This window comes from Thermobia domestica, chromosome 8 (assembly GCF_964235325.1).
Source record: "Thermobia domestica chromosome 8, izTheDome1.hap1.1, whole genome shotgun sequence".
NCBI classification, from domain to species: Eukaryota; Metazoa; Arthropoda; class Insecta; order Zygentoma; family Lepismatidae; genus Thermobia; species Thermobia domestica.
Genome location: NC_137461.1, coordinates 268,752,899 through 268,765,722, shown reverse-complemented (window position 1 = coordinate 268,765,722; position 12,824 = coordinate 268,752,899). Strand labels below are relative to the sequence as shown.

The following is a 12,824-nucleotide window of genomic DNA, read 5'->3' as shown; positions in this document are numbered from 1 at the left end:
ACATGCAGTACATCCATACAATAATAAACGTTCTGTTAAATAAAATTATATATTTTAAATATGTATTATTCCATTATCACTTTTATGAAGTAATTAGTATTACTAATTAACTATAAATGCTGAAAGTGATAGCTCAAAATTTAGAAATACAAATAATTTATCGTAACAGGGACGGATGTTCGTTTTGTTTGTAATTTTTAATTGGTAGATACTAATGTAAGTCACTGCAAAGTTAAGTTGAAAAAAAAATATGTTTAAGAAAAGAATACTTACGAGATATAATTGAGCTACTTGAAAAACCGACGGCATTAATTGGCATCGGACCTGCCATCCCAAGTTGTGACGTACGGTGATAAACACCTTTGCGTGTAAGTGGCATAGCGTATGCTCTTAAAGGTACTGGTTGTAATGACCCACCACCAAAATTCCCTGCTTTTGAAAGACACAAGACAAATGAAAGTGGAAATAAGTAAAGAAACATGAAGAATCAAATACAAAGCTAGTGCAAAATAAGGAAGCTTTCCGAAATACATATGACTCACGTGTAAAAGAAAAAAAAAAATCGCATGGCAGACAATTTTGAAGTAGAGGTAGTAAATAATCATGAGAGAACAACAGGATTGAAAGAAGAACATTTCAGGTCGTTGATTTCCTCGTTTATCAGCCTGTTATTATCGGGAAACTACATCTCTCAACGAAGTTTGGGACAAATCCACACAGCAGACCCATAATTCGCAAATGATATTTAACTTTTAAACTACGGAGGGTTTAACCTTTAAACTACGGAGCTCTGTAAGGGTTTACAAAGAAGTCCATTGCTTCACTCCTATTTACCGAAGACACATGAAACTGCCAGTATCGAAATATCCGTAGTTAAGACAAGAAACAGGGTATTTTGAAAACAAAATATCCCGTAGTTTATAGGTTAAAAGAATTCTCTGCATACTTTTTATTTGGCGGAAGTTAATCAATAAACTATCAAAATTAGGACTTTATAAGTCTAATACTGTGAAAGTATTGTGAAACAAATTTCTCTTTCAGATCCTGTTTATTACTGACAATAATTTGAACAGATAATCACATTTTTTGTTATAGTACAACTTGTGATAATAATATTACAATTTGATAAACATATCAAAAGCATTGAACTAAGCCTTTATACTTAAAAGAAATTATAATTTTAGTTGTATTTTCAAAGTAATAGACTGTCATGAGGCTCAATTTTGAAATAGCCTCTCAATCTCAATTTCCATCTTTTTGAAAGTTCCAACTACATAAATTCCTCCAGTTACGAGGTGAGGTGAGGTGATTTTGGTTTAGCGTCCCGTTCAGCAGCGAGGCTATATGAGACGTGGACCTACTGATTAACGTGGAATCCGAACCACATGAGCTCCCGCCAGGAATTGAACCCGGGTATCCCACGCCAAAGGCGCGGACACTAACCGCTTAGCCACGAGGGAGCTCTCCACTTACGAAATGATACATATATATCAATAAGAAAAAATCAATCGTCCGGCTGCTAGTGAACGAGAACTAGAATGGTCACTACAGTCATTATAACAATGAACTTTGTTAGCATTCTCCGGATCTAACTTTTTTCTTTTTTTTTCTATTTTTCTTTTTTGTGAAGGCTTTATTTTCGTGCTATTTTTACCCTTGTGCTTCATCTGCAAGCGTGTATCAAACAAACATTGCACACTAACTTGGTCATGGTATGCTTTAATGTATCTAACAGGAACGTAATCACAGACTGCAAATATGATGAATTATTAACGGGGCTTAGATTCAATACCTCAGATGTGCCGTAACAAAACTTCGTGAATATCTTTATTGTCCTCAAATGTTAGGTATCTTAATTGCACTATACGTGAGTCAAAAGTCGGAAACCTGATTTATACTAGCTCTGTATATATTTATAATTAAAATTAAAATCATAGGTGTGTTCTTAATATTAATATTAAATATTAAGGATGTTCACAGACTTTCTAGACATATTATCATACTTCTTGAAATACCGGGAACACGTAAACAACATATGAAGCTTTGACGATAGAAATTTAAGAAATTACTTTAATTTAAAATACTCTGTAGTTTAAAGAATAGAAGAGAGTATGTGTTTACTAAAGAAGAAAATATATAAGCAATATGTTTAGTGAATAAGTATTACTAAAAATTTCATACAATATATAGAATTTCGAATAGTACTATATACTACAATATGCAATAAACTAATATTGCTGGTATTTAAGAACAATGTCCGAGAATCATAGCACATAGAAATTTCTCAAGTCAAAGGATTTCTAAGATACAGTGATTTTTTGAAATTCCTATAGATTATAGATGCACGCTAAAAAGATAAATCAATTAATACATTGTTTCTAGTATTGTATACATGTATTTCTGTCTCGGATGATGATTTACATACTTTTCTTTTGTGCATATAAAATGGAATAGTTACTACATTATACTGTGATGGCTTCAGGCAGGTAATATTCATATTTAACAAACAAGTGCTATACATATATATGCAGTAACGAGGTAACAAAGTAACAAGTCAACATCTGCTAGACTCATATTGTATTAAAATCTTTCAGTTTTACGTCCCACGGTTATGCCAGATAGGCTAAAGGACACGGTGATGATGAGAAATGAATGAAATGGTGGAATGAAGAAAGTGAGAGGAAACGGGAGAACCGCGAGAAAACCCACGCACACGGTGTTTTTCCACTACAAAGTTTACTTGGCGCGAGCTGGGATCGAACCAGGGACTACAGGAACCAGAGGTGAATGCTCTACCACTGAGCCACCGCGGCACCTCATATTATTTTAATCAAAAAGGTATACAATAATTAAAAAATATCATTATTTGTGTAAGAATGCTTCAAAACAAAACCAAGAGCTGTGTGTAAGTTGATTTTTTTTATTTTTATGCACAAATCCGAGATTCACAGAATTACAAACTAACAATGATTTCAAAGTGTTACTAACACGAATACTGAAAAATTTCAAGCCAAAAGTACTACTTTCTTCGAAATTTTTAAAGAGCCTATTGCTCAATAAAACATTTTCTACTACCAGATATTTGAAGAAATAAAGAACAAATGAATTTTTTGAACTTCTTCCTTTACTAATATTTGTGTTAAAGGGAGTGCCTCCGACTTAAAAACAGTCTTAGTAAGCTATAAGTGGTAAGTTTCTTAGGTATTCTCTACTAATTGTTTCCACCAATTTCCAATCTTCTTCTGGTGAAGGAATATTTCAGTTCACACACTTACACATCTTCATCAGAATACCTTAATCGGAACAGAATTGGATTTAACAAGATTTCTTTTTAATTAAATAACTAATATTTCTTCTTATTTTTTGAACTTATTTACCTACTTTAAAAAAATATCTTCTAAACAATTGAATCTTTTCTAATAGATATTCCACATATACGTTTGATAACATATTTAGGTGATGAAATTTCAGACGTCAAAAACAATCAATAATTTTGTTTGATTAACTGTACTGGTGTTCAAATTATTGCTCTGGATTTACTCCGAGAACCTGTACCCATACCAAAAGTCAAATTTAAAAAACCTCGGCCACACAAAAATCCGAACTTAAAGATGAAGAATTTCGGGTGACGAGTTCATTGCCACTCATTTTGCCAGTTTGTAACATTAAATTAACGTTTTAGCAATATTGTAAAAATATTGAAAGTAAACGATATCATTCGGTGAACATCCTTATATATTACAGTGGGAAAAAATTAAACGTATTACTACTATCACAGGAAAGATAAGAAAGAAAATCATAAAAATGATAGTATGTCACAAAGCATAAGATATATTAAAAAAGCCAACACTGAATGTGAAAAACAAAGACAGTTTGTTGCAAGTGGAGGCTTAATCCTAACTAAAGTAGAAATGTTTAGTTAGTGCTTAGAAAAAGAAATCACGTGCTGCCAGAAACTTAATAATTAAAAAATATGTACTAAGATTAAATTATTCCTATACAGAAAGGAAAGAAACTGTAAGTAACGTTCTTTTTTTTCTTTTTCTTTTTCTAATATACAATAATAATAACTCACCACTGGTACCGAAACGATCCCACTCAGGTCCGCTAGCTGTAATCAGAAAGAAAGAAAGTTTAATATGATTCCGATATAAAAGTAGGCCTTATCTTAATGTACACTCACGTCCAAAATTATTGTCGCATGTCTATAAATATGTTGGTCTACGAATATAATTTGATAACGAATTTCTCCCGGTATTTCTTATAATGTTAGTATGTGTATAATCGGCAAAGACGTGTATGTGGAAAATATCATGTCAAAAGAGCAGAAAAATAAGAACAATAAAACGAAGATAAAACTTTCTTGTCCACTCAGCAACATTTTGTTTTACTCACTCTAATTTTCGTATTTATAATTCTTTTCCTATGAAATTTATCACAAATATACAAATTTCCCGATTATACACATAGTATCAGCATTTAAAAGTACCCTGCAAAATCATTATCGAATTATATTCTTACAAGAAGGCAGTTATGGATATGAGACAATCATTTTAGGCATGAGTGTACATTTTGAAATATATATATATATATATTATTTATTTATTTATTTATTTTATTTTTTTTATTTTTTTTTATTTTTATTTTTATTTTTATTTTTTTTTTTTGAGTGTTGACTTGCAGGAATGAACACGGTTGAAGGTTTTCAAAACCAAAATACTATGGGAAAATATTGGAAGCAAAAATATTGACAAACAAACAAAGGAAAACAAAGTACATGGTTAGCATATATGATTCATTCGTTTTGAAAAGGCTATAGTTTCAAAAATATTACACGTATATACATCAAAGATATATGAAAAGAACCACAAACTTGGTTATTCATTATTCGGTTATGTCACGGAACTGATGAACTAGTACGGCTTAGGCATTGATATCTTGAGACAAAAATAGAATACACATGAAATTTTGCCGACCAATAATAAGCAATTAAATTCAAAGTACAAGGTGGTAGAGTTATAGCAGTGTCTAGAGGACATGACTTCTCCTTATCAGTGGCATGTACCCTAACCCCGTGCAGAAATGTTGACAAATCATCTATATTTAGTTCTCTTAGAATACACATGAAATTTTGCCGACCAATAATAAGCAATTAAATTCAATGTACAAGGTGGTAGAGTTATAGCAGTGTCTAGAGGACATGACTTCTCCTTATCAGTGGCATGTACCCTAACCCCGTGCAGAAATGTTGACAAATCATCTATATTTAGTTCTCTTAGAATACACATGAAATTTTGCCGACCAATAATAAGCAATTAAATTCAATGTACAAGGTGGTAGAGTTATAGCAGTGTCTAGAGGACATGACTTCTCCTTATCAGTGGCATGTACCCTAACCCCGTGCAGAAATGTTGACAAATCATCTATATTTAGTTCTCTTAGAATACACATGAAATTTTGCCGACCAATAATAAGCAATTAAATTCAATGTACAAGGTGGTAGAGTTATAGCAGTGTCTAGAGGACACGACTTCTCCCTACCAGTGGCATGTACCCTAACCCCGTGCAGAAATGTTGACAAATCATCTATATTTAGTTCTCTTAATGATACATTTCAGTGCGCAATTGATTAATTTTACACATTCAATTTTGTAGACTTCTAATGTTGTAACACAATATGACATAATTTCACATGATTCATGCATTAGTTCACAGCTAGGACGCAGCATTTGACTCACTATGTGACTTATAAACAGCAACTGGCATTCTTCCAACAATTACTATTTAGCACTACTGTGAGAATGGAACTAACCTTGCTCGTACATAATTTAAAATATAGATACAAAGGTATAAAAATCTTAAGCGTATAAAATTAAAAAAAAAAAAAAAAAAAAAAAAAAAAGTTGTATCACCTAAAAGTTAGTTTTATTCGCGATCCAAGTTCTTATTATTATTATTTTAAGTTTCTGAACAGTAGCAAAGTCAAATGCTCACTCGTGGATAAGAAATTTACCTGTCTCATTTGCGATCCAAAGTTTTTATTATTATTTTAGGTTTCTGACCAGGAACAAAGACATCTGCTCATTTGTGGATAAGAATTTTACCTGTCTCGTTTGCGATCCAAGTTTTTATTATTATTTTAGGTTTCTGACCAGTAACAAAGACATCTGCTCATTTGTGGATAAGAATTTTACCTGTCTCATTTGCAATCCAAGTTTTTATTATTATTTTAGGTTTCTGACCAGTAACAGACATCTGCTCATTTGTGGATAAGAATTTTACCTCCCTCTAGTTATGGAAAAAGTAACTTAAAATATAGAAAAGTTAGTTATTGTTTAACTTACATGAAGCATCTTTTGTATCTGTTGCCACAGTTTCGTTGGGCTTCACAACAACCAGTGATGTAAGAGGTGTTACAAATGAATACTGCAAGAAAATAATCATTACAAACATAATGAGTACATAAAATAAAATAGCTATAATTACATGCATATTAGAAAATCTGTAATGATACTTGAACGTCAAATAATAATAAAATTGATTATATTTAAAAAGTCATACAGTCACTAAAATTGAGTTACTTGACTGTGTTTCATAGAACAAAATTGTTCCTTAAGAATGAACCTGAATCATCAATATTGGATTACATAACAGAATTTATGCAAAAAGAGTGTATTATTTAGTATTTGACTGATCCCAAAATTCAAGTTTAAGTATAAAAAATGACTTAATATGAACAGTGCTTCCATTATAAATCGTTTTCTTTACATACTGAGTATCAAATAACATTAAGCTACTTAACTTTGTTGATTCAATTACTTTACGTAACTTAATTAGATTTAAGAATTAATCGATTGAAATTGTCTTTTAAAAAAGTTTAAATAAATTTTAACAATACTTTGTCGTCATAGAAATTATAGTTTTATAATTCTATCATTGTTGAGTTGAAAGTTTCATCAAAATTTAAGTTTCTGCTTAATCTTTGAAGAATCGTACTTCTATGACTTAAATGTAATGACTTTGATTGAAAATGAATATTGTCTTTAACATTGCAACATTAGTAGTAGTAGTAGAAGAAGAAGCAGTAGTAGTAGCAGTAATAGTAATAGTAATAGTAGTAATAGTAATAGTAGTACTAGTAGTAGTAATAGTAGTAATAATAATAATAATAATGAGCAAGTAGCAAGATGAATTAAGGGAATTTCATTTTGGAAAACTCTGCAGGCAGACTTTCAACAAAAATAAAGATTATACTCTCATCAAGGGTCAGCTAAAATGTAGAATATAAATTGAGTTGGAATTGAGTTTAACGTCTCGTCCAGCAGCGAGGCTATGTAAGACGTGGATCTACTGATTAACGTGGAATCTGAACCACGAGTTCGAATCGAACCCAGATCTCCTACGCCAAAGGCGCGTACGCTAACCGCTTAACCACGAAGGAGCTCTAGAATATAATTTGAATATTCGATGGGAGGACTTGGTTTAAAATGCTTATTATTTGCACATAGAATGAAGTTCTGAGGCAAATGAAGTTACAATAAAATAGTATAACACTGACTTAATGTTTGATAAATGAAATTGGTCTAGTACAGTCACCCACATATGTACCTGGACCCCAAGTAATGGAATTATAACGGTCAGGGGTCCAGGTACTTACGTGGGTGAAAGTACAATTATTTCCAACTGAATACTCTGTGACGTCTACGTTGCTACTCGTATTCTCAGCAAACCATATGGAAAGAGCGAGTGAAGGCAAACAAGCCGTAGTCGATGGTTTTGCCGATAGTCTACCCCTATTCATGGATTCATTGTAAACTGCCTCTGTATTTCCTCCCCTCCTTTGTCGAACCTATTCTCTCTTTGCTGACTCTAATTGTAAAAGCCCACTATATCTCGTACGCGACAGGTCTAGTACAAACAAATCATGGAAGCTAGAATATAAGAGACTAACTGAAATGCCCGTTCTTTGCACAAAAATATGTTTACAGAAAATACTTGAATGCCCTTCTCCCTGAAGATACAAATTTCAGTGAAACTTTAACGATAAAAGCCTATACTTCTATTTTTGGTACCCCTCTATTCCCTTAGAAAGTGTTCTTTAATCAAAGTGACTCAAGGTAGGCAGTAAATTATGCCTAAATTCATTTTAAACAGTCATTTCAGTTCAGCCATTTTATCGTAAAACGATCACAAACAATAATCAGCGTCGTTTTCAATATAAAGAAAGAAATTATAGGAAATACACCCTTCCTTCCTCCTTAAAACGAAAATTTTTAACCACGCTGAGACATGTATACGCTTATTTATAATGAGGAGTTTATGTACTGAGTTCCATTTGCCTTAACGTAACAGGATAGTGAGATATTACATTTTGAGCTTAAATTTTAACTCCTCCCTTTGTATGTGAATTTCAATCAAAATGACATGATAAAAACCTACTTCCAGGAATGTGATAACTGTATTTCAAAACTCATTTCAAACGGTTCAGCCATTTTCCTGTGATGAGATCCCACACAAAATCATTTTTACTTTTATATGTGGGACAGAGCATAAGGAAATAAAGTTCAATTACCAAAGTTGTTAGAAAAAGAGATATAAAGTTTGTACGGTACGCTTAAGTACATGGAAAAAGATATATAAAGTTTGTGCGATACGCTTAAGTACATGGAAAAAGAGATATAAAGTTTGTGCGGTACGCTTAAGAACATGGAAAAAGAGACATAAAGTTTGTGCGGTACGCTTAAGTACATGGAAGAAAGATATAAAGTTTGTGCGGTATGCTTAAGTACATGGAAAAAGAGACATAAAGTTTGTTCGGTGCGCTTGAGTACATGGGAAAAGAGATATAAAGTTTGTGCGGTACGCTTAAGTACATGGAAAAAGATAAATTTTATATGGTACGCGGAAAATGAGATAAAGTTTGTACGGTACACTTACGTACATGGAAAAAGTGATAAAATTTGTACGGTACGGTTAAGTACATGGAAAAGTTAACACTGTTTTTTATGTTACAAGACTTATTTACAATCTAGATATCAATCCTGTAAGACGTTCACAGCTACCTTAAATAAGAGATATGTCCAAAATGACTAAAAGGGAACTTGATTCCTTGTGCACTGAACGCGCCATATGTATATTAAAACTTCCTACATACCTGTAATGCAAGTCTTAAAGCTTTCTCCTTGGGAGTTTCTTCTTTCTTAATATCTTTCTCACTATCTTCCTCAGTAGCAACGGTAGTTGTTTCGTCATTGCCGCTCAACACTTCGTTGGTTTCTTCCTCGGAAGCTACTTGCTCTTCTATCAGCTGTTTAATGTAGAGATAAGCCCAGAGCTTCTCCAAGAATCCAACTTTTCGTGTAACATTCACTTCAATAGGTGGTCGTGGAATGATCGGGTGCTCAATAATTACAAAATCTCGCACGGGCATGTCGATTGGGCCTGAGGAGGATAATGCTTTCACATCTCCTGAGAAATCAGCATCATTCCTGTCAGTGAGTTTGCCTGCAACAACGAGTTCACAGCCGTCGAAGAAAGTATGGAATTTTTGTTTTGTAACTGTGCCCCAATCCACCTGAAACAATTAAATTTAAAATAGATTAAACTTTTTAATTACAGTAATGATAAGTTACACTGAAAAAATAAAATTAATTTCAATTGGTTATCAACAATGTTAAGAAAGTTACGTTTAAAAATTATCTTCGTTCTTTCCATGTTCCCCCAGTCTTTAAAAATATCGCCCGATATTTTTCTAATCATTGATATTTAGATACGAATTTATATTCAATAGTTAAACAATAGAAAAAAACAGAATGAAAAGGTTTGTTCACGCTCCTTTAGAAAATGAATAAAATTCTTGCTTATTTTTACAAGGATAAAAAAAGGAGACTACTACTATAGACATTTTTTATTTCATAATTTCATATGAGTAGATCAGTTTTGAGTGTGTAGCGCGATTTCTCGTACATCATTTAACAAAGAACCATCAGCAAAGTGCCCTACATTCAAAGTTAGTATGATAAATTCCAGTTAACACGTTGCCTTTGTAAGAGTAAATCGTCAGATAGACCTCCAACTTCCAAGGTAAGAACAAATAGAATTATAGAGAAAAGAGGTAGACCAAGGAACTTAACATCGTATGATTTTTATTTTCTTTCTATTTCTATGGAGGCATGTGAAGGACTATGTATACAAATTACCGCTTCTCTAAGATATGCGTGAACTCCAAGATTACATTAGTGCTGTATTTAAACCATTCATGAGAACACATTGAAATGCGTCCGATTATTGTATTAATATTTACAAAGTAAAGATGAACACTTGAATTGAGCATTTGCACTCATTTTGCAACAACCATTTGTAAATAATTTCAATAGTTACATTTCATAAGTGTCAAATTGTATCTTATTATAACAAATTTAAACCTTTCAAGTAATTTTGAAATATCCTATACATATCGGGTGTTTGAAAACAACACCGACAACGTTTGGGAGGTGATTTCTGACACCAAGATAAGACAAAAATTATAGATCAACCTGGATGAATAAATGCTTCCTTTCTGAGTTTCAGGTTGCCGAAAACATGAAAAAATGAACTTTAAAAGTCCATAGCTCCAGTAATATGGGGTCTACCGCAGTCAGTTAAGACTTCGCTCAGGAATTAGTACGTGCTCTATCCAAACATCATTGTTTCAGAATCCTGTGGTACTTCCGCAGCAATTTTTATAGAGGTAGTTGGTGAGTACTTCAAATTATACGCCCGTAGCCAAACTTCCTCTACAAAAATTGTTGTACAAGTACCATACTCGTATACACGAAATGTATTTATGAAAATAAATTTTAAATTTACATAATTTACCTTATCAGCAGTGTAAGTGAAAGTAACATTAGCCAGCAAAGGCGACGATATTCCAGCGTAAAAATCTTTCAACTGAATATCAGAATCAGACGCTTCATATATTCTTCTAGCATATCCATCATTCTTCAAGGACAATTTTTTTAAGAAATTATAATCAGCTCCATCGCCAAAAGCAAGACTGAAAATTGATACTTGATCTTTTCCATTGCTATCACTGATATCGGCTATGATTTTGCTGGGATTGGTTTCTCCTACAGTTGGTTCACCGTCTGTTAAAAAGACAATAGTTGGTTCTGGTCTTTGCTCTCCTTCGGCAGTTGAATTAAACTTCTCTGTTTTACCAGCGTGGGCAAGTTTCAAAGCCTTGAGAACAGCTCCATGTATGTTGGTACCTAATATAGAAACAAATAATAGATATTAATTTGGTAAATTCTCTTATTAATAGTATTATACATCGCAAGATATGAATAGAATTTATAAAAAGGGATATAATATATGACCTAAGATATTCGAATCACCACCCACACACGTTTCTAATGGCTCCTTGTATTTTCTGAGATGCAATAAAGGTACAATCTACACCTAAAGACGATAATGTTCGGTTCTCTTGTCATTGACAGTACAAGCATGAACTTGATGATGAATAATAATCAATAGGGGCACGAATTTTTCGCACTAAAAATCTGAAAATTTCGCGTTTCGTTTTCATATTTCGCGTTTTGTCGCATTTTCCAAATATAGTTTCGCATTTTGTAGCTCTTGTGGGAAAGATATTTCTTGACATTTTTACCATTGTTCCTTTTATTCATAGATCACTACAGAAATAAACCATTAAATACCTAAAAACAAAATACACGGAATTTTTCACTTGACATCGTAAATTTCACTTATAAGAAATTACATTTTTTAAATCAAACTGATGAAAAATCAGTAACTAAACTTACTGTGAATAGGACAGTTTTGCTGTCTTTTGAAAACACATAGGCACAAGTTATATCTAAGCATTTAACATAAGCATGTTACATGTTTCCACATTTTTCTTCTTCATTGTTGTACGTTTGTCACTTATTACCAGTCCATGCCATTGGCTAGCTAATTAAAACGATGGTGATAGCTAACGCGGAACACGTTCTCTATAGCCGTGTCGAATCACCCAAAATGCACCGTTCATACCGCGTTCCACCGTTCCGTCAGCGGAAAACTGGTGTTTTTAAATTAATGAAAATGTATTTTTAAAATTTCGCGTTAATTCGCGTATTGTTAGGAATTTCGCGCAAAACTGTCAATTTCGCGTTTTATCGCGCAATGGAAACCAATGAAAATACACACAGAATATCATAAAACATCAAGAAACTGAAACCTACTTAATTCTGACGCATTTCGTTTTATCGCGCGTTGCGAAAAACTCGTGCCTCTAATAATCAAGAAAGAAAACTTTGAATGACTTTCTTCCTTCCCAAAGAAAAAACGAGGGACGTTCCGAAAGTAAGTTTCGTCAATTGTTCTGAGTGAGAAGATGGTACACCAGGTGAAACAAACAATCGCTATACGAAATCATACCCGTTGTTGGCTAAACGACAGAAAGAGCGTCAGCGGAGGTGGAATGACGCATGCGCAGAGCGCCGAAGAAGAGAGAGTAGCACCAGACCGGAGTGCCCGACATTATTCAAGTACAAATCACAATGCGACAAACGTGTGCTCACAATGTGGTCGCCAATGGAAGTGAGTGCTGTTATTCGATATGAATGGGCATGTGGGACTAGTGTGTCCATCATCCATGAACGCCTACAGACCGAGTATGGTGAAGAAGTCATTTCTCGTCAAATGGTAGGTGTTGCATGTTCAGTGAAGGAAGGCAGAATGTGGAGGATGAAGGCGGAGTACGCGTCCCTCCACATCCACATGCATTGAAAGTCGCACCCTCGGGAAAAAACTTCCAAAACAATGCTGAGGTGGAAGCAGGCTGT

General features: G+C 33.3%; 1 protein-coding gene across 4 annotated transcripts in view; it reads right to left on the bottom strand.

Moving 5' to 3' along the window:
• LOC145693615 (inter-alpha-trypsin inhibitor heavy chain H4-like) overlaps positions 1-12,824 on the bottom strand; it is an 88,763-nt gene that overhangs the window by 21,074 nt on the left and 54,865 nt on the right. For 2 of the 4 annotated variants that reach the window (XM_081769767.1, XM_081769765.1), the window contains exons 9-13: positions 10,858-11,249; positions 9,155-9,574; positions 6,345-6,426; positions 4,076-4,111; positions 274-432 (exon numbers count right to left, since the gene is read on the bottom strand). In XM_081769767.1, coding sequence (XP_081625893.1) covers positions 274-432; positions 4,076-4,111; positions 6,345-6,426; positions 9,155-9,574; positions 10,858-11,249 — 1,089 coding nt within the window. The remainder of the gene's footprint in view (positions 1-273; positions 433-4,075; positions 4,112-6,344; positions 6,427-9,154; positions 9,575-10,857; positions 11,250-12,824) is intronic. The other 2 variants (XM_081769766.1, XM_081769768.1) reach the window with 2 other exon arrangements.